Genomic DNA, 23,170 nt, shown 5'->3' on the forward strand with positions numbered 1-23,170 from the left:
GAGTAGTGTTAACTTATATTTTTTCTATTGTTTTTTCACTTTTAGTCTAGCAGTTTCTTTATATCTATAATAGAACTTCTCCTGGATAGCGTATAGTTAGGTCTTGATTATTTAATCTGACAATGTTTTACTTTTAATTAGAGTGTTTAGGCAATTTATATTTAATGTGATTGTCAATTTGGTTTAATATAAATCTATCATCTTGCTAGTTGCTCCTTTTTTCTATCCTCTGTTCCTTTATTTTTCTCTTTCTTGCCTTCTTTTGGATTAGTGGAGTATTTTTTAAATGATCAATTTTATCTGCATTAAAGGATTAACATATAAGTTTTGTTTTTATTTTGCTTTGTAAGTGGTTGCTTTTAGAGTTTACAATGTCCATCTTCAAAGTAACATGGCTTACTTTAAAATAATATTATATCACTTACTTTATAGTAGAAGGACCTTACAACAATACATTTTTATTTCCTCCTTCCTCCTGCCTTTGTGCTAATATTGTTATTCATTTTTGTCTATATGTTACAAACTGCACAATGCATTATTATTGCTTTAACAGTAGTGTATCTTTTGATGATTTTTTAAAGTGAGAAAATATGATTTTATATTCACCCACATGCTTAACATTTTTATCATTCTTCGTTTCTTTATGAAGTCACAAATTTCCATCTGATATTATTTCTTTTCTTCCTGAAAGATTTTAACAATTTTTGCATTGCTAGTCTTCTGACAATGAATTCTCAGCTTTGGAATGTCTAGAAAGTTATTTTGTCTTTATGAAATTTTTTTCTGCATATAGAGCTTTAGGTTGACAGTTTTTCTTTCTTTTTTAAAAAAAATATGCTTCACATTTCTCAGTCCTTGTCTTCTGGTTCGCATTGTTTCTGATGAGAAGTCTGCTGTCATTCTTCTCTTTATTTCTCTAAATGTTACATGTATTTATTTTTTAATCTGGTTAAGTATTTTTCTTTGTGCTGAATTTGAACAATTTAATCGTGTCATGTTGTGGTTTTCTACGTGCTTCTGTTTGGTGTTTGTTGAACTTGATGGATAGTTGAGGTTCTAGTATTCATTAAAGTTTGCAACTTCTGTATATTAATTGTTCGATTTTTTTCTCTGTTTCTCATTTTCCTCCTAGAACTCCAACTATATGTATGTTAGGCCAAATGATATTGGCCCACATCTCACCAGTTTTGTGTTTATTGTTTTTAAGCCTTTTTACAATTTGTTTTTCTACTTGGGTAGTTTTAATTGCTCTGTTTTCTGGTTCATTGACAGTTTCTTCTGAAGGGTGTAATCTGCCATTAATCCTGTTTGTCTAATTTTCATTTCATATTTTACATTTTGAATTTCTAGAAGTTCCATTTGACTTTTATTTGCAGCTTGGCTGTTTGTGTTTTCTCCATTTCTCTCATCAGTGAGCTCTTCCTTTTTCCTACTGTCTTGTATGTATTGACAGAATATTTATAAAAGTGATGTTAATATCCATCCTGCAAATTCTATCATCTTTCATTTCTGTGTCTTTCTATGCAATAGTTTACTCCTAATAATACACCGTATTTCCCTTATTGTGCCCAATTTTTATTGAATGACATTGTAAATTTTATATTATTGATTGATTGTTTTCTATTAATTATTATCAAAGTTTTGTTGTGCAGTTGAATTACTTAGACTCAGTTTGTTCCCTTCTAGGATCACTTTTAAATTTTGTTATGATTAATTTGGCCCTTGCGGCTGTGTGATGCACTTCTGAGTACTCGATCTGATATTCCATTTATTAGAAGTTCTTTCTTCTTTTCCTGGTTGAAACATGAACTATTTTCTCCCCTATGTGAGCTTCACAGATTTTCACCCGCTTCTTTCTGGTGTTCCTTATCCAACCTTGGTAGTTTTCTTACACACATGCAAATATCAGCACACAGTTAAGGGCTCATCAATGGGAAGCTTCTTCGGCTCTCTGGAGCTCCCTCTCTATATAACTTCCTTCTTTCCGCTTTGTAAATTCTAGCAACCTTAGTCCCCTCAAGTGTCACACTTCGTCCCCCTAACCCCACAATGTAACCAAGTTTTATTTAAATTTCCTCCTTTTGGAATTATCTTAGAAACTCAGGAAGTAAGCTGGGGCACTCATAAGGTCTACTTTATTTGTTTCCTTGTTTCATGTTTTTTGTTGTTGTTGTTGTTGTTGTTCTGTACTGCCTGAGAGTTTAGTTAAGACATTGGGTAAATCCAGTTCTTGTTTCTGTGTTTTTGTTTGTTCGTTGTTTTATGGTGGATAGAGACAGAATTTCATATTTCTAAGTGATGACAGTTGCAACATCATTTCAGGGCTTGGGAGTAGATAGAATAATTGAAATATATTAAAGTTAAAGGCAAAATTGCTATAACATATGAGCACATTTTTATAACCTGACTTGGAACCACTTCGTAGAAGCCTGGAATGCTTTCCAAGTCATTATGAGCCCATCATTTAACTGATTTGTGATTGTCTGATCCAGATGACACTGAATTTCTAAGCATTTATCCAAATAAAAAACCATTTTGGAGCCTCAGAATCAGCTAAATGTTATGCTTTCTAGATATGTTTACCTGAGACTAAGTTATATTCCCTTTCATTTTGGAAGACCTTTACATAACCAGTTCATTTTAGTAAGCATACCCACTCACATATTCCTATGCAATCAATAAAGGTAATTAGAACCCAAATGGCATTTCCATTCAAAATGAATGTATCCAATTTGCAAATTCGATAGCCTGTTTTAGTTCTCATGTTTTCTGACCTCTCTGAAGCAATTGACAGTGTTGAAAACTGTTGGTTAACGTCCCAAAATGTCTTTTTGTTTCTAAGACACTACTCTCTAGGGTTTGAGCTACTGATCTCCTAATTTCCTATTTATCTCCTTCATGATTCTTTTCCAATTTCTTTAAACTCTTTAAATTTTTAATTGAAATGTTAAATACACGCAAATCACTGTGTACACATGCAGTGTGCCCAGCACCCAGATCAAGAAAAAGAACATAGCCTGCACCTTGTACACCACCTCATGCCCCTTTCCATTCTCTACACCTGACCCCACCCCCATGGGCAACCTTTATTCTCACTCTCAACATCATAGATTAGTTTTTCCTATTTTGATGTTTGATATAAATGGAACAATACAGTGTAAATCTCTTTGGTGTCTTTTTGCTTTTCTTCACCATTATAGCTGTGTGATTTATAATATTTTATGTGCAGATTATTCATTGTTATTGGTATGTAGGGATTCAACGTGCCAATATATCACAATATATCAGTTTTGTTATTGATTGGTATTTGGGAACTTTTCAGTTTGTGACTCTTACAACTAGTTGCTGCTGTAGATATTCCAGCATGGATTTTTTTGGTGAACATATGCATGTGCTTTTGTCATATAAATGCTTAGGAATGAAATTATTGAGTCACAGTGCACACATGTGTTCGCTTTAGTAGAGACTGATAATTTTCCACAATAACTTTACTGATTTACATTCCTACCTGCATTGTTTGAGGGTCTTGTTGCTCCACAGTCTTAAGACTCTGAATATATTCTGTCTTTTCCATTGTAGTTATTCTGGTGGATGTATAGTAGTACCCCATTGTACTTTTAATTTGCTTTTTCTTGATGACCAATGGCACTGAAGCACTTTTTAATGTGCTTATTGGCTATTTATATATTGGCCTTTGTGAAGTGACTGTTCACACCTTTTGTGCGTGTGTGTGTGTGTGTGTGTGTGTGTGTGTGTGTTGTTTTCTTTTCCTTTTTGGAGACAAGGTCTCACTGTGTTGCTCAGGCTGGAGTGCAGTGGTGCGATCTCGGCTCACTGCAACTTCTGATTCCCAGGCTCAAGCAATCCTCCCACCCCTGCCTCCTGAATAGCTGGGACTACAGGAGCATGCCACCATGCCCAGCTAATTTTTGGTTGAGAGAGGTCTTGCTATGTTGCCCAGGCTGGTCTTGAATTCCTGGCCTCAAGAGATCCACCTACCTTGGCCTGCAAAAGTGCTGGGATTACAGGCATGAGCTACTGCACCCAGCACTTTTGTCCATTTTTGTTGGACTATTTTTTTTTATATTAGTGTGTAGGAGTTCATTATGTATTTTGGGTACAAATCTTTGGTCAAATATTATTTTCCTACCTTATAAAGTACTACCTATCCCTGAAGATTTACTTCTGGTTTTTGTCTCTTCTTGTTCTTTACACCTGATATGGTTTGGCTGTGTCCCCACCCAAATCTCATCTTGAATTCCCACATGTTTTGGGAGGGACCCAGTGAGAGGTAATTGAATCATGGGGGTAGGTCATTCCTGTGCTGTTCTCATGATAGTGAGTGTCATGAGATCTGATGGTTATCATAAGGGGAAGTTTTCCTGCACAAGTTCTCTCTCTTTACCTGCTGCCAACCACGTAAGACGTGACTTGCTCCTCCTTGCCTTCCACCAGGATTGTGAGGCTTTCCCAGCCGTGTGGAACTATAAGTTCAATTAAATCCCTTTCTTTTGTAAATTGCCCAGTCTTGGGTATGTCTTTATTAGCAGTGTGAAAACAAACTGAGACAACACTTTTCTTGGAATATCTCACCCAGTGATAGACTTCCATTTCCCTGGCTGCCAAATCTGCCTCTAGGGTCTTGGACTCCTATTTCCAATTTGCTATTGGGTGGCCCAAGGGCAGTGCCCTCTTTACCTTAGTGAAACTGACATGTCGTTTCCTTTACCAACCAGCTCTGTCTTGTAGGCTCTCTTTGTAATGGTGTAATTGTGCAACTGGACATGCAAGCAATTACATGTGCCTCGTATTGACTTTTTTATTTTCTTCACTCTTATTGCTCCCACATCCCTGCCCACCAATGCTGGTAGGATCATATCAGACATATCTATAATTAGGCCTTTTTTCTCCCTTCACACCACCAATGCCCAGCTGGCCTAGACCTCCAGCAGAGAAGTCTAGCCAGACTTTCTGCCTGAAGTCTTCTCTCCCTGTCTACTCAGAGTTTACTTTCTCCAACTTCAGTCTGGGAAATTGATTGTTCTTTGTCAGGACTTTCAATGACTCCCTACTTTTTAAAATAGCTTATTAAAATATAATTTATATACCATAAAAAGAATCCACTTAAAGCATTCCGTTTAATGGTTTTTAGTATATTCACAGATACGGTGCCTTCACCACAGTCAATTTTAGCAGATTTTCATCACTTCAAAAGAAACCCTGCACCCTTTAGCTATCACCCTCCTATCCTGTCCCATTACCCCAGTCCTAACCATAGGTAAACCACTGATTGACTTTATGTCTCTACAGAGCTCCCTCTTCTGGACATTTCATATGAATGGAATCATATAGTATGTGGCCTTTTGTTACTGTAATCTAGGGTCATCCCCATTGTAGCTTGTGCCAGTGCTTCACTCCATTTTATTGCTGAGTGATATTCCGTTGTACGGCTAAGCCACATTTTGCTTACCTATTCTTCAGGGGATAGACACATAGGCTGTTTCCACCATTGGCTATTATACATAATGCTGCTTTAAACATTTGCACACAGTTTTGTGTGGACATATGTTTTCATTTCTCTTGGGTATGTGCCTAATTGTCCTTATTGTCTGCAGGGCTAAGCTCATGCTTTTTAGCTTGGCAACTGACACTCTTTACAATCTTGACTTTATAATCAGCACCTGGAAGGTAACCTCTTGCAGGTCAGTGCCCTTCCACACCTTGGTTATTAGTGTGTCTGCTGGTCTTGGCATAGTGCCAGATACATGATAGGTGCTGAAGAGTGTTTCTAAGATAAATGAATCTGAGGAACCTGTAGCTCCCTCTTCAAATCATGCAACACTTTTAACTGTGCTTTGAATTTCCTGCTTCCCAGCACCTTTTTATTTCTCTCCTGACTGGGACAACTTAATGTCCTAATATTTTTTAAGACTTCTGCCTAGAATGTACTTTTCTTTCCTCCTCTGGAAAGTTGTTTCCATTTTTCCTAGGTCAGGTTAGTTTCTCTATCACTTATGCTCCTGTTGCATTTTGTGAATGTTTCTGTCACAACATTCAGCAAATAGAGTTATAATTTACCTCCCTACATGAACTATAGTACCTTTCAGACTAAAATTTCCTGGACAGTAGTACCAGGACTTGTTCTATCTTGCATTACTGGGTGCTTCCACAAGACCTGGTACCTAGTAGGTGCTCAATAAATATTATTACATCAGTGAATGCTTGTGTCATTGCCTACTGCAAATTCCTCCCACATCTCCTCTTTTTACCCTGCCCTGTGTGAATCTTAAGAAAAGCTAAAATATTGACTTATTTTCTTTTTGGTGTAACATTCTTCTCTATGTTTGTCACTGGAGCCTTGGTTATGCCATCTGTTACAGCGATGTAAAATATTGAGAAGTCTGCAACTGAAGAAACAGTTCTCCAAGGTCCCTCCCCTTAGCTCTGTTAGTGTTGGTACCCCAGGATTTTCAACCCTGAATTTCACAAGATTGTGCCGATTGTTTCATTTAGCTTTCTGTTCTGAACCCACAATTATTTTTTAGGAACTTTCACACTCACACACACACACACACACACACACACACACGATTCACATTAAGGTTGCCTCTGCCCTTACTGGAGGAAGCAAATGTTACTGTATTAAAGAGCAGGAGGCACTCTATAAAAAGAAGTGCTATTATTTAGGCAGATGGATGGTCCCTTAGATGGAAGAAACAAAAGCTGTTGGAATATAGTTTGGGTTTTCTTTTGCCTGTGGCCATATGATGTGTCTCTTAGAGAATGAGTTTATGTTACATTATTAAACCCAGTGGCATGAAGGAGAAAGACTAATGTAAGATTCTTTAAAAATATAAGGAGAAGTGACAGTAATCCCCTGTAGGTCGCTTATCTCTTTAACTACAAGGATTAAACATTTATTTATCATTTTTTTCCTGCAGTCATTTAAATAACTTCACAGGCTGGCTTGTGGAATGTGATTTTCAATAAGAAACTATACATTTAATTAAGCAATGTTTCTTGTATACATTTACATTTTTAAAGTCTTGCTATTCTTAACAAGACTGCTTTTAGGATACAAGAGGATAAATTCAAATATGACCAAATTTTGCTTAGTTCAAATTACCCACAGTCGGGTTGATAGAAGAATAATGTAGGGGAAAAAAAAAATAAAAGAATCCTGGTGGAATTAATTAGCCTTGAAGAGTGACAGTTACCTCATTCCTAACAATATGTTTGGGGTAATGTCAGTTTCTTAGAAAGCTCAAATGTAAAATTACAGTGCTACTATCAGCATTTTTATTTGAGTTGAAAACTGCCATGTTGAACTATTAACTATGCTTCTGATCTGAACCGATTTCTTAGTTAGCAATAATTTTCATATTCTGACTTATGAAGCATTGCTAAAGACTTTAGTTATGGTTGGGAGAGAAAACTATAAAACACTTATGACTTGATGAACACCCCTGCCTCTCTTCTCTGTGGGTAAGATCTATCACTTGTACAAAATGCATTTTTCTCTGCCACCTTTTGACGAATGGTGTTCACTGTGTTTCCCAGCTTAGCCATAGCCCCCATTGGCCCTGGAGGGCAAACTCTTGGTTTCTGCCAGCGATGGAGACCAAGAGAAAAAAGATGGATGATTCAAATAAGATACCTGGAGGATGCTAAATCTCATGGACACAGCTTCCCCTGGATCTGACTTTCCAGAATACAGGCAGGCATATAATGAAACTAGTATAGTGATGTGAAGAGGCCTCACCTATTCTTGTATGAGTGTCAAGAGTGAAACTTTTGTGAATTGTTGTCTTGGTTCATTTTCTGCTACTATAACAGAATACACAAACTGAGTAAATTATAAACAACAGAAGTTTATTTGGCTCATGGCTCTGGAGGCTGAGAAGTCCAAGGCCATCAGGTGAGGGTCATCCTGGGTGGAAGAATGGAAGACAGAAGCAAGTGCTCAGGATAGAAAGAAAATGGGGGCAGAATGTATTATTGTATAAGGAGCTGACTCCTGTGATCATGACATTAATCCATTTATGAGGGCTCTGCCTCTTATGAGTCACCTTTTTGAGGTCCCACCTCCCAATACCATTACCCTGGCAGTTAAATTTCAACATGAGTTTTGGCAGGAACATTCAAATTGTGGTATTCTGCCCTGGCCCCCCGAAACTTCTAACATACAAAATGCATTCATTTCATCCTGGTACCCCAAAAGTCTTAACTAATTCCAGCATCAATTTGAAAGTCCAAAGTCTCATCTAAATCAGATATGAATGAGACTTAGGCATGATTCATCTAGAGGCAGATTCCCTCCAGCCATGAGCTATGAATCAAAGCAAGCTATCTAATTCCAAAACTCAATGGTGAGACAGGCACAGGATGGACGTTCCCATTCCAAAAAGGAGAAAGAGGCAGGAAGAGGTGACAGGCTCCAAGGAAATCTAAAACCCAACAGAGAAAACAACCTTAAGTTTAAAGCTGGATAATAATCCCCTTTAATTCCATGTCCCTCACCCGGGGCACACTGGGATGGGTGTTGGGCCCCCAGGGCCTCAGGAAAAGCTGCCTTGATGGCTTTGTTGGGCTCTTGGGCTCAGTTCACCCAGAAGCTCTCATGGGTTGGAGTCTTGTGCCTTCAGCTCTCCCAGGCTGATGCTGTGTGCTGGTAGCTCTACAATTCTGGGGTCTCAGGGCCAGCCCCACTTCCATGACTCCACTAGGCATTACTCTAGTGGACAGTCTCTGCAGCAGCTCTGGCCCATTAGTTCTTCTCAGCACCGCCCTAATGGGGACTGTTTGTGCCAGCTCCCCCTCTAAAACAAGTCTCTGCCCAGGGCCCCAGGCTTTCTGGGAGGTCTTTGAAGTTTAGGTGGAGGAACCCATGCCCCACAGCTTTTGCATTCTGTGCACCTGCAGAATTAACACAACGTGAATGCCACCAAAGTTTACGACTAGTATCTTCCAGAGCAGCAGGTTAAACCAGGCCTGGGACCACCTGAGTCATGGCTGGGGCAGCTGAGGAATACTTTGTCACAATGCAGGGGACAGGTCCCGACACAGCTCGGGTAGCAAGCCATGGAGAGTGCCCAGGCGTAGTTATTAGATCATCTAGTTATTAGATTAATGTCTCCTCTGCCTCCCCCTACTTCTTCCTTTATTGGGACAATTTAAAGTTGGTGCTTAGTGTTTAAATGACTGGTTACATGACCATTTAGTTGCTTAACAAGACGTAGTGCTAAAATGCATGAGCTCATTTCACCATACCAGTTCTTGACCACCGCATGCCATTCTCATAACTTTCCAACAGTTCTTCCTAATGAAGTTCTTTCTAGGCTATAGTAGCCCAGGAATCTCATTACACTTACCCCACCTCATCCCCACACCAACATACTTATTGATATATTTACTAAATTTAAAGAATGAAGTTGTGCCACGTGCACTGTAAGGTGTATTTGTGCAAGGAGAGAGAGCAATCCCTCCCATCTCTCTTTAGTGAGGTTAGGGGTTAACCTTCTTGGTTTTACTAAATAGAAGTCTGCATTCCATATAGGCACACGAGAGCAAGTTTTCCTAATGTAACTGTGACTCAACACACATCTCAAGGCCTTGCAGGATTCTGTGTCATTGACCACTGTGTTTATACTGATAAACTTTTCTATAATTGAAACCTTTGGCCCTGGTGATATTTCCCTCCTATATGACACCAATGAAAAGAAAACAGTATGGCGATTCCTCAAGGATCTAGAACTAGAAGTACCATATGACCCAGCCATCCCATTACTGGGTATATACCCAAAGCATTATAAATCATGCTGCTATAAAGACACATGCACACATATGTTTATTGCGGCACTATTCACAATAACAAAGACTTGGAATCAACCCAAATGTCCATCAGTGACAGACTGGATTAAGAAAATGTGGCACATATACACCATGGAATACTATGCAGCCATAAAAAAGGATGAGTTTGTGTCTTTTGTAGGGACATGGATGCAGCTGGAAACCATCATTCTTAGCAAACTATCACAAGAACAGAAAGCCAAACACCGCATGTTCTCACTCACAGGTGGGAACTGAACAATGAGATCACTTGGACTCGGGAAGGGGAACATCACACACTGGGGCCTATCATGGGGAGTGGGGAGGGGGGAGGGATTGCATTGGGAGTTATACCTGATGTAAATGACAAATTGATGGGTGCTGACGAGTTGATGGGTGCAGCACGCCAACATGGCACAAGTACACATATGTAACAAACCTGCACGTTATGCACATGTACCCTAGAACTTAAAGTATAATAATAATAAATAAATAAATAAATAAATAAAAGAAAAAAAGAAAAGAAAGAGTTTTCACTGGTGGCATATATGGCCTAACAGCCAGAGTGATCCTCAGATCTCATCCCAGTGGTGGACCTCTTAGGTAGATATCATCGGCCAACATCCCCAGGGAGGTGTTGGTCTTCGAGTGTGATATCATCCACGTTGTTATTTCTAGCATTGTTGAACAAGACACTTCTTGAGATGCACAGATTGACAATAGCTTTTGATACTTGCCCTGATCAAGGAGAAAGAGGGTCTTTTCAGGGGCCCCTCTACTTTGGGGACATCTATACTCTGTGGCTCTCACAGGGGAGCAGAATTCACATCAGTATGTAGGCTTTCCTGTTCATAATGGAAGGGGGCCACAATTTGTAAGCGTCTCTCTATATCAGGACCTCTGCTAAAGGCTTTCGTCTGTACCTCCCACCTTCTCTCTTTCTCTCTGTCTCAACTTCTAACAGTCAGTTCCTAAACTAACTCCAATCTACTTAAAAGAGATGTAATTTTGTGAAATAGAAATTCCAAAAATACTTCAAAAGGTTACATTATATTATCAACAGAAGTTTGATATACTACGTGAATTATGAGATGGAAAATGAAAAAATGGGGACAGTGAATGCACCAACTAACAATTACGAATCACACACAGCTTGCTAGGCATTAGGTTTAGGCCTGTGAGCTCATTGAATATGTGAAGTTTAAAAATCAAAGTGTTTATATAATAGATAAATGTTAGATTCTTACATGAGTATGTTTTCTAAAAACAAACTACACATTGTCACTGTCCAGATTCAATGGGTTCCCAAAAACATAACAGCCTGAAAGTCTTAGTTGTGTCATTGCCTTATTCAATGTAATAATTATTGCTTGTAAAAATGTTTTAATCCAGTGATAATCTAGATGTAGTACTTTCTTCCATCTTGGTGTATTTTATTTATTGCTCATGCTGTATTGGGGAGCTCATATGGGATGTTAGTTGGCACTTTCTGATTATTTTATTTAAAATAGAAAAACATCTCAGACAGACACGGTTGTAGAGGGTAACTAGCAGAGCCTCAGTTGTTGTCTTATGTTGAGTTATCTGAAGGGAGATGCTCAGAGGAAGAGTTGCACGCAGAAGGCCTCTTGGGAGTGTATTCTCAAGAGACACATCAGCAAGGATGTGAGGAAGGCAGAATGAGTGGAGGGAGAAGCTCCTCTGCAAAGCTCTGGCAATAGCGGTCTCAGCTGGGATGCACCTTCAGCATTGTTGCACCTTAACATGAGGGGGCCAGGCCTGTGGAGCCACGTTTGACCAGTTATTCCCTGCAGGCCTCAGACAAGGCAGTTCCCTGTAAGTGGGGCTGGTTCCCAGTGTGGGACTCAAGAGAGGACCTGCTGTGGGGCAGGGTGCATTGGCCCTAAACGGGAAATATGGAGAGAGCCCCACAGTGTCCACTTCAAGTGGCAGCAGGAAAGGACGTGCTGTGAGTAGAGTCAACCACATCTATCCAGCCTTGTGCCAATGCTTGGATGCTGTGCTTCCTAACAGCAGGGTGGGGACTACCTGCTACCCTCACATTTAGTGAGCAGGCTAAATCTTGTTATTAGAGGATGAGTCCAATCACCTTTGTAAATAGTGTTAATTTCTTCATCTCTTTCTTACCAAATCATATCAATTAACTACAGGCAAAGTGAGGGCCACATGTATCTTATCTCACAGACTTAGTAGCAACCCCAGCACATAGCAGGAGCCTGTAACCCCTCAGCCCCATACCGTGGAGAAAGACTAGGTCTGGAAGCACAGGCCACAGACCCACTCTATAGAGAGCTGCCTCTAATCCCCACCCAAATGAGGGGGACTGTTATGCCACATTTGATTCTAAGATGAGGAAACATAAATCACAGAAGCCTTCATCAGAAAGACTGAATCTAGTTCTGCCACCTTCTAGCCCTGCGTCTCGCTCAAGTGACTGTATCCTGTGTCCTTGGTCAAGTGACAGCCCTGTGAATCTGCATGTCATTGTCTGCAAAGTGGAGCCTTTGTTTACCTAGCAGAGCTGTTGTTCATCTCGAGTGTTATAAGATTGTCTGGTATGGAGTACTGTGAAGTATCCAATAAATGTTATTCTCACCTCTGACCAGTGAAGTTCATTTGAAATATCTGGGGCTTCTCTTCTCTCTTACAAATATGTAACTAGTTATATACTTGCTTTAGAAAGTCACAGAGAAGCTCAGATGGGCGACAAGTAGGCCTTCATTATGTTTATAAATCTTTTGTTTAACTTGTAAATTCTGGAAGTAACGTTTTATTTGTTCACATAACCAACACTCCAGAAAACCCTTGTTTAGGCCCTTAAATGAATTAAAAAGCTAAATGTGTATGAACACTTTTGCTGATATTTACTTGTAGAAGTGGAAAGAGAAACAATGTAAATGAAAAGAGCAGGAAAACAGTTCATAAGAATATGCATAAATTGGGCCGGGAGTGGTGGCTCATGCCTGTAATCCCAGCACTTTGGAAGGCCGAGGCGGGTGGATCACGAGGTCAGGAGATCGAGACCATCCTGGCAAACACGGTGAAACCCCGTCTCTACTAAAAAATACAAAAAACTAGCCAGTCGAGGTGGCGGGCGCCTGTAGTCCCAGCTACTCATGAGGCTGAGGCGGGAGAATGGCGTAAACCCGGGAGGTGGAGCTTGCAGTGAGCTGAGATCCAGCCACTGCACTCCAGCCTGGGCGACAGAGCAAGACTCTGTCTCAAAAAAAAAAAAAAAATGCATAAATTGTACTTTCACTGATATTTACTTGTGAAGTCTGTATAGAACCATGGAATTATGTAGATGATGTATAAGAGAATGAAACAGTTATAAAAATGGTACCTTTTATGTATGTACACTTTAACATGATATAATTATATAGATAAGGCATGGAGGCAGGTGGACCAGAAGGGAAATGTAAAACTCAAAACAGACACTGTAGGCTGGTGGAGTTGAGTCATGCTTTTGTCAGAATTCTCTTTATTGTTATGTCCTATTTTAAATAAAAGTACATTGTTGATTTGACATTCTATTTTCTGATAATGGTGTTTTTTTTTTTAACATGGTTTACTCTACAAAGAACCCAAATTTACAAGAAAAAGACAACCCCATCAAAAAGTGGGCAAAGAGAAACTTCTCAAAAGAAGACATTTACACAGCCAACAAACATGAAAAAAAGCTCGTCATCACTGGTCATTAGAGAAATGCAAATCAAAGCCACAATGAGATACCATCTCCTGCCAGTTAGAATGGCTATCATTAAAAAGTCTGGAAACAACAGATGCTGGAGAGGATGTGGAGAAATAGGAATGCTTTAACACTGTTGGTGGGAGTGTAAATTAGTTCAACCACTGTGGAAGACAGTGTGGCGATTCCTCAAGGATCTAGAACCAGAAATACCATTTGACCCAGCAATCCCATTACTGGGTATATACCCAAAGGATTATAAATCATTCTATAAAGACACATGCACGTGTATATTTATTGCGGCACTATTCACAATAGCACGTGGAACCAACCCAAATGCCCATCAATGATAGACTGGATAAATAAAATGTGGCACATATGCACCATGGAATACTATGCACCCATAAAAAGGATGAGTTCATGTCCTTTGCAGGGACATGGATCGAGCTAGAAACCATCATTCTCAGCAAACTAACACAAGAACAGAAAACCGAACACCGCATGTTCTCACTCATAAGTAAGAGTTGAAGAATGAGAACACATGGACACAGGGAAGGGAACATCACACACCAGGGCTTGTTGGGGGTGGGGGGCTGGTGGAGGGATAGCATTAGGAGAAATACCTAGATGATGGGTCGATGGGTGCAGCAAACCACCATGGCACATGTATACCTATGTAACAAAACTACACATGTATCCCACAACTTAAAGTATAATAAAAAATAATAAAATGCTTTACATGTGATTTTCAATTTTAATTAAAAATGTGACTAATTTTATTTCATAATAACCCTCAGTGTACCTAGTAATGAGAGCAATTTGATCCCAGCAACAAGATCTAGGCATTCACACATTCAGCTTCCCTTTACTGAGAGCCCAGTGAGAGCTAGGCGCTATGCTCCAGGTAATAGTGGGAGTAAATCAAGACCTTGTCCTCATGAGGCTTATCTCTAGTGGCAGAAGATAGACAATAAGTGAATACAAGCTATATAATACACAGTCCGATCATGGCCAGTGTGGGGACAAAACAGGGCTTGGAGCATGAGGCAAAAAACCAATCTATTAAACAGGGCTTGGAGCATGAGGCAAAAAAACAATCTATTTAAAAATTAGCATCCAGGGTAACTTAACAGTTTGTGCACAAAATGTGAAATTAGGATGGCGCCTTATTTTTTAGTATCAGCCTGTCTGCTCATAGCATTTTGAGAAAATTTGAGTTATTTGGTTTTATTTGAGCCTGAGCCTCATGATTAATTTTCAAGATAACTTTCTGAGGCCAGACATTGAACTGCAAATGTCAAAGGCATGTTTTACTTACCCATGGATCCCCGTGTTGTCTTCTTGCAGTTTTCAGTGAAGACCTACACTCCAGCCTCTACTTTGTCAATGCATCTCTGCAAGAGGTAGTGTTTGCCAGCACCACGGGGACTCTGGTGCCCTGCCCCGCAGCAGGCATCCCTCCTGTGACTCTCAGATGGTACCTAGCCACGGGCGAGGAGATCTACGATGTCCCCGGGATCCGCCACGTCCACCCCAACGGCACTCTCCAAATTTTCCCCTTCCCTCCTTCAAGCTTCAGTACCTTAATCCATGATAATACTTATTATTGCACAGCTGAAAATCCTTCAGGGAAAATTAGAAGTCAGGATGTCCACATCAAGGCTGGTGAGTACAGCTCTGGGCTTTGTTTTTTCTGTGCCTGCTTGGGGTGGGAGGACAATGACAATGACAAATAGCAAAATGCCATTGCAGCAGAGGACTAATGAAAACCCCATCATCAGTTCATTCTGACCTTGCTGATGACTTCTTTAAGATCTCCTTGTTTAGATTTCAGAGTGCCTTACATTGTTGGAACTAAACCTTGAAAGCAGCAATTAGCAAGTTGGCAAGTTCTAACATCCCACCCTCCTTATATTTTGTCTAATTTGATACTCTAATTCAAGTTTTCAGCGTCTCAAATCCAATGCGTTTGCTTCCACCCCTCCTTTTTCCCCCTTGCCCTTCTCCTACCCCATCCTAGGGGAGGAGAAAAAGAGAAAAAATATGACAAATGGTTGAGCTGGAATAAAACCATAGCATCAAGATGTACTGTTATGGAAACAGAATCAATCTAATATCCTTGCTTTCCTTGTGAAATAGAAAGGCTATTTTAACATTTTTGACTGTATCACATGTTGCTGAAATGTTGTTGGTGCATAAATCCTGAATGGGCTATGTTCCTTTTAACAACATATTGTGTCTTTTTTTAATCACCAATGCTACAAGTCAACCCAGGAAAGAATACTGCCTGAGATACACAGACATCAAAGGCTATATATACAGGACAGATTGTGTGGTTCTATAGATTTAACAAAGCCCTGCAAAACAAACTCACAGCTAGACTCCTGTTAGCAAACAGCATTTTAATTTTTTTAAGTCTAGCTCTGAAATACTTGTGTAGACTGACATAATATAATAGCAGGGCAAAGAGAATGTGACTTTGATTTTTTTCTTATACACCAGGTAGCTGGGGGAGCTTTGCAATAATTTCTTCAGTAAGTGAGTAGGTGCTGGTAGAAGACATCACAACATGAGAAAAATATGAGGTGTTTCTGAATTCCTGCATATGATCTCTTTGATGTAAGCCATCAAACATTAGACTATGACTCATGCTGCTAGCTAGTCATTTTCCCAACTATATTTTGATCTCTGTGACATGCTCATGAATTCCAAAACCTGCATGAGGATTCAATAAGGAAGAACAAAAAAAGATTGTCTTTAATCAAGATATATGAAAATTTGATGTGTCAAATAATTACAATACAGCAAATGCAATTTGTATAGGGACCTCTAAACCTGACAAACAGGGAGATATAGTGAATGACTTTTACTGGGAAGACTGCACATTTTAATGATGTGTTATAAAAGCGTATTTATAATCTACAAAACACCACTTATAGGGAAACCTGGAATTTCAAAAAACTGTATCTGTATGTATTAATCCATTATGTCTGCCTTGGATTTTCTGTCCGATAAAGAAATGAAATGCTTACTCCTGTTTTAACTATCGTCTTCTAAATTAGTCATAGAATTCATTGTTTTTTGCATGACACTGAAAGTTTTAGAGCATGGAAATTGCATCATCTTGTCTGGCATCTGTGCTACCTGCCTCTTCCTACCCAGTTGTGCTTTCAGTCTTTATGTGCTGGTGTTCTTGACATCTGAAACCCTATGGACGATGAATCCAGAATATAGATGACTCCTGTATGAGTTTGAACGTATAAGATGGGCAGTTACATTACCCAAATCAAATTTCTCTCCTGATTTCATTTTGCTTTTTATTATGAACACATAATGGTTATAATAATCTTTAGGTTGTCACACTGGATACTTGAAAATCTTTTTTCACCCTGTTTATATAAATGTGGGTACAGAACTGGAAGCTTGTACAAAAAGGCAGATGAAGAGCATAAATGCTACCTTTTTTTTTGACAGCTGAAGGGTAAGTTTGAAGGCAATGACTGCTCACTCATGGGGCATCCTGTTCTGTATCAGGTCATCCTAAATGTCTAAATATCCCTGTAGATTGGTGTTTGGATTTTCCCGGAATAAGTTTTTAGGTTGAATGATGTCATAATCTTTCCTTTGGCAGCACAAAGGATTCTCATTCTTAATTTTCAGAAACTTTGACCTAGGTCTGGGTGCTAGCAATTGAAGGAAGGTTTACTCATCATGTGTCATTAATCATCAATCCTAGTTCTAATGTAAGATATTTTCTTGCTTATTCTAAGGGCTGGAATGCAGGTGGGCCACTTGAGACAGTATTGCTCCTTACCCAGGCTGCCTTTGCTACATAGCAAGTAGCAATCAGCCGCATGATCCTGGGCAAGTCAGTGGATTTCTTATGATTGTTTTCTCCTTAGCAAACTGTGCTTTCTTTTTTCTTTTTTTCTTTTCTTTTCTTTCTTTTTTTTTTTTTTTTTGAGATGGAGTCTCACTCTGTTGCCCGGGTTGGAGTGCAGTGGCACGATCTCGGCTCACTGCAAGCTCCACCTCCCAGGTTCACGCCATTCTCCTGCCTCAGCCTCCCGAGTAGCTGGGACTACAGGCGCCTGCCACCACACCTGGCTAATGATTTGTATTTTTAGTAGAGACGGGTTTCACCACGTTAGCCAGGATGGTCTCGATCTCCTGACCTCATGATCTGCCCGCCTCAGCCTCCCAAAGTGCTGGGATTACAGGTGTGAGCCCCCATGCCTGGCCGCAAACGGTGCTTTCTAACATTTGACTAGAACTTTTGCTTGTGGCCGAGATGGAGGTGCAGGAGCCACACTTACCCTTTTATCTGAAACAACCAAAAACCAGTGTCCTGAGGCTGATATGGTTTGGCTCTATGTCTGCACCCAAATCTCATCTTGGAAGATAATCTGCATAATCCCTATGGGTCCTGGGAGGGACCCAGTGGAAGGTCATTGAATCATGGGGTAGGTTCCCCCTTTCTGTTCTCGTGAGAGTGAGTGAGTCTCACGAGATCTGATGGTTTTATAAGCATCTGACATTTCCCTTGCTGACACTCATTCTCTCTCCTGCCACCTGTGAAGAGTGCCTTATGCCATGATTGTATGTTTCCTGAGGCCTCCCCAGCCATTCAGAACTGTGAGTCAATTAAACCTCTTTTCTTTATAAACTACCCAGTCTTGGGTATTTCTTCATAGCAGTGTGAGAACGGACTAATACAACCAGCTAAAAAAAACAAACAACAAACAAAGCAGACAAAATATCTGAAGCAACCATTTTCAAGACTGGACCTCAGGCAGGAGAGGAAAGCAAGCCTTAAGGAGCTGGAAATAAGTTGTGTCCTATGGTTGCCTTATGCTTCAGGATAAAGAATATCCAAATCTGCACAGAAATTTGCATAGCAACTTTATTCATCATTGTCAAAAAATGGAAGCAAGAAAGATGTTCTTCAGTATGTGAGTGGATGGGGTAAAGAATCTCTCCTTGACTAACTTTGGAAAAGCTCCTCTGAGCCCTCCTCTCAACGAGTCCTCGACCTTAGCTTTTCATGTCTGGTCTATGGTTCCCAACTTTAGCAAGAATCCTGCTAAATCATCCCCTTACTCTTGATACTTGATCACTCTTGATATCTGATCAAGTTCTTCGTGTCCCGTCTTTGATGTATACATGTTTGACCTGACTTTAGCAATAATCTGTTAGGCCAGTTTAGCAAGAATCCTCATACCTTTGGTATCTCCTCTTTCTAATTTTCCACCCACTGGTCCCCTCACTGTGTTCACTGGCTATAAACCCTCACTTATCCTGGTTGAATATGAAGTCAAATTACCCTTCCCTATTGCAGTGATCATAGATGACTCCCACTGGAATAGACTTGAAGATAATCTTCCTTATCTTTCTAATAAGTGTTAGAACATTTTTTCTGTTTTTTAATTTTTTTTTTTTTTTTTTTTGAGAGGACTTCTCCCTCTCTTGTCCATGTCGGAGTGCAGTGATGGGATCATGGCTCACTGCAGCCTCAACTTCCTGGGCTCAGGTGATTCTCTCACCTCAGCCTCCCAAGTAGCTGGGGCTACAGGCATGAGCCACTACACCTGGCTAATTTTTTAAAAAAAATATGTGTAGAGAGGAGTCTCACTATGTTGCTCAGACTGGTCTCAAATTTCTGGGCTCAAGCCATCTGCCTGCCTTGGCCTCCCAAAGTGTTGGGATTACAGAAATGAGCCACAGGGTCCACCTACAGTTTTTCTTTAACATTATACAAATTATAGTATAAAATGAAGTATTGGCCAGCAATAGAAAAAATGAACTATCAAGCTATGAAAAGATATGGGGGTAAATACCTGTTACTAAGTGAAAGAAGGCAATCTGAAAAAACAACATAGTACACCCTCTCACCTACTTGACATTCTGGAAGAGATAAACTAGAGAGACAGTAGAAAGATCAGGAGTTTCCAGGGGATAGTCAGGAGGGAGGGAGGATTGAACAGATGGAGCACAAGGGATTTTTAAGGCAGTGAAACTGTTCTGTATGATACGATACTATAATGGTGGATATCTGCCATTATGCAAAGAACTTACAACATACAGTGAAACGTAATGTGAACTACGGACTTTAGTTAATAATAATAATGTATAAATATCAGTTTATTAATTGTCACAAATGTATCACACTAATGTAAGATGCTAATAATGAGACAAATTGAAGAAGGTGGCTAGAGGGAGAATATGGCAACTTGCTGTGAATTTTTTTCTCTAAACCTACAATTGCTCTAAAAAAATCAAGTTTATTCCAAAAAATTAAAACATACTTCAAGTAGCTTAATGACAAAGTAAGCCCCAAGGGAAGGGATGGTGAGATTTAAAAAGAAGTGGAAAAATGCAGGCCAAAATTTTCCAAATTTGATGAAAACTATAAACCTGCAGATCCAAGGAGCTCAACAAACCTCAAGTTCAAGACACGTGAAGAAAAAATGCACAAAGGCACATTAAAATACAATAAAATTGTTCAGAGCAATGACAAAGATAAAATATCAAAAACACCTACAGAAGAAAGGCATATTACACACAAAGGAACAAAGATAAAGAATGACAGCAGATGGGTTTTTTGTTGTTGTTGTTAATGTTTTGTGTGTGTGTGTGTGTGTTTATGAGACAGGGCCTTGCTCTGTCAACCAGGCCAGGGTGCAGTGAGGTGATCATTGCTCACTGCAGCCTCAACTTCCCTGGCTCAAGTGATCCTCCCATCTCAGCCTCCCAAGTAGCTGGGACCACAGGTGCATGCCACCACATCAGGCTGATTTTTTTTTTTTTTTTTTTTGTAGAGACAGAGTCTTGCTATGTTGCCCAGGCTGGTCTCTAACTCCTGGGCTCAAGAAGTTGCCCCGTCTTGGCCTCCCAAAGTGCTGGGATTTATAGGCAAGAATGGAAGTAAATTTCTAAAGTAAGGGTGAAATGAAGGCGTTCTTAGACACACAATAGCAGAAAATTTATCATCAGCTGAATCCCAGTACAAGGTATCTTAAAAGAAGTTCTAGAATCGGAAGAAAAAATAACACCTGATCAAATCTTAGATCTACTCAAAGGAAAGAACTGCAATGAAAATGGTAACTACATGAGTATCTAAATCAGATTTTTTAAAAAAATTGTAATCTTTTAAAAAATAATTGGCTAAACACAAATAATAACAATGTCTTATGAAGTTTGTAACATAGAAGTAAAATGTATGACAACAATAGCATTAAGGCCTACAATAAAGACATAGGAGTATAATATTAGAGGTTGTTTTGCTGTATGTGAAGTTGTGTAATGGCACCTGAATATAGGCGGTGATAAGTTACAGATGTATACTAAAAAACCTAAAACAACCTTTAAAATAACAAAACAGAGTTATAGCTAATAAGCCCACAAGGGAGAAAAAAATAGAATCATTTAAAAATCCTCAATCCAAAACAAAGAAGAAAATGATAAGAAAAAGGAAAGATGGTAAAAAAAAAAAATATATATATCTCAAATAGCAAAATGATAAACTTAATCATATCATTATCCACATTAAATTTAAATGTTCCAGTAATCTGAATTATAAGGCAGAGATTGCCAGATTGGATTTAACACTGCTTAAAAGAAACATTCTTAGAGGGGCGCCCAACATGGCCAAATAGGAACAGATCCAGCCTCCAGCTCCCAGCATGAGCGACACAGAAGTCAGGTGATTTCTGCCTTTCCAACTGAGGTACTGGGTTCATCTCACTGGGGCATGTCAGACAGTTGGTGCAGGACAGTGGGTGCAGCCCAACTTCAGTGAGAGCCGAAGCAGCACGAGGCATTGCCTGACCCAGGAAGCGCAAGGGAGAAGGGAATTCCTTTTCCTAGCCAAGGGAAGCCATGACACACAACACTTGGAAAATCAGGTCACTCCCCCCAATACTGCGCTTTACCAAGGGTCTTAGCAAATGGCACAGCAGGAGATTGTATCCCGTGCCTGGCTTGGAGGGTCCCATGCCCATGGAGCCTCCCTCATTCTTAGCACAGCAGTCTGAGATCTAACTGCAAGGTGGCAGTGAGGCTGGGGGAGGGGTGCCCGCCATTGCTGAGGCTCAAGTATGTAAACAAAGTGGCAGGGAAGCTCGAACTGGGTGGAGCCCACCACAGCTCAAGGAGGCCTGCCTGCCTCTGTAGACTCCACCTCTGGGGACAGGCCATAGCTAAATAAAAAGCAGCAGAAACCTCTGCAGATGTAAATGTCCCTATCTGACAGCTTTGAAGAGAGTAGTGATTCTCCCAGCATGGAGGTTGAGATCTGAGAATGGACAGACTGCCTGCTCAAGTGGGTCCCTGACCCCGGAGTAGCCTAACTGGGAGACATCCCCCACTAGGTGCAGACTGACACCTCACACCTCACACAGCTGGGTACACCTCTGAGATGAAACTTGCAGAGCAACAATCAGACAGCAACACTTGCTGTTCAGTAATATTCCCTCATCTGGAGCCTCCGCTGCTGATACCCAGGCAAACAGGATCTGGAGTGGACCTCAAGCAAACACCAACAGACCTGCAGCTGAGGGTCCTGACTGTTAGAAGGAAAGCTAACAAACAGAAAGGACATCCACACCAAAACCCCATCTGTACGTCACCATCATCAAAGACCAAAGGTAGATAAAATCACAAAGATGGGGAAAAAGCAGTGCAGAAAAGCTGGAAATTCAAAAAATCAGAGCGCCTCTCCCCCTCCAAAGGAATGCAGCTCCTCACCAGCAATGGAACAAAGCTGGACAGAGAATGACTTTGATGAATTGAGAGAAGGCGGCTTCAGTTGATCAAACTTCTCAGAGCTAAAGGAGGAACTACAAACCCAGTGCAAAAAAACTTAAAACCTTGAAAAAAGATTTGACGAATGGATAACTAGAATAACCAATGCAGAGAAGTCCATAAATGACCTGATAGAGATGAAAACCATGACACGAGAACTACTTGACAAATGCACAAGCTTCAGTAACCGACTCGATCAACTGGAAGAAAGAGTATCAGCGATTGAAGATCAAATGAATTAAATGAAATGAGAAGAGAAGTTTAGAGAAAAAAGAGGAAAAAGAAATGAACAAAGCCTCCAAGACATACGGGATTTTGTGAAAAGACCAAACCTACGTCTGATTGGTGTACCTGAAAGTGACGGGAAGAATGCAACCAAGTTGGAAAACGCTCTGCAGGATATTATCCAGGAGAACTTCCCCAACCTAGCAAGGCAGGCCAACATTCAAATTCAGGAAATACAGAGAACGCCACAAAGATACTCCTCAAGAAGAGCAACTCCAAGACACATAATTGTCAGATTCACCAAAGTTGAAATGAAGGAAAAAATGTTAAGGGCAGCAGAGAGAAAGGTCAGGTTACCCACAAAGGGAAGCCCATAAGACTAACAGCAGATTTCTCAGCAGAAACTCTCCAAGCCAGAAGAGAGTGGGGGCCAATATTCAACATTCTTAAAGAAAAGAATTTTCAACCCAGAATTTCATACCCAGCCAAGCTAAGTTTCATAAGTGAAGGAGAAATAAAATCCTTTACAGATAAGCAAATGCTTAGAGATTTTGTCACCACCAGGCCTGCCCTACAAGAGATCCTGAAGGAAGCACTAAACATGGA

General features: G+C 40.1%; 1 protein-coding gene across 1 annotated transcript in view; it reads left to right on the top strand.

Annotated features, from left to right (window-relative positions):
* Window positions 1–23,170, top strand: part of DSCAM (DS cell adhesion molecule) — an 821,125-nt gene that overhangs the window by 130,642 nt on the left and 667,313 nt on the right. The window contains exon 2 of the mRNA XM_025379322.1: window positions 14,885–15,202. Coding sequence (XP_025235107.1) covers window positions 14,885–15,202 — 318 coding nt within the window. The remainder of the gene's footprint in view (window positions 1–14,884; window positions 15,203–23,170) is intronic.

This window comes from Theropithecus gelada, chromosome 3 (genome assembly GCF_003255815.1).
Source record: "Theropithecus gelada isolate Dixy chromosome 3, Tgel_1.0, whole genome shotgun sequence".
Classification (NCBI taxonomy): domain Eukaryota; kingdom Metazoa; phylum Chordata; class Mammalia; order Primates; family Cercopithecidae; genus Theropithecus; species Theropithecus gelada.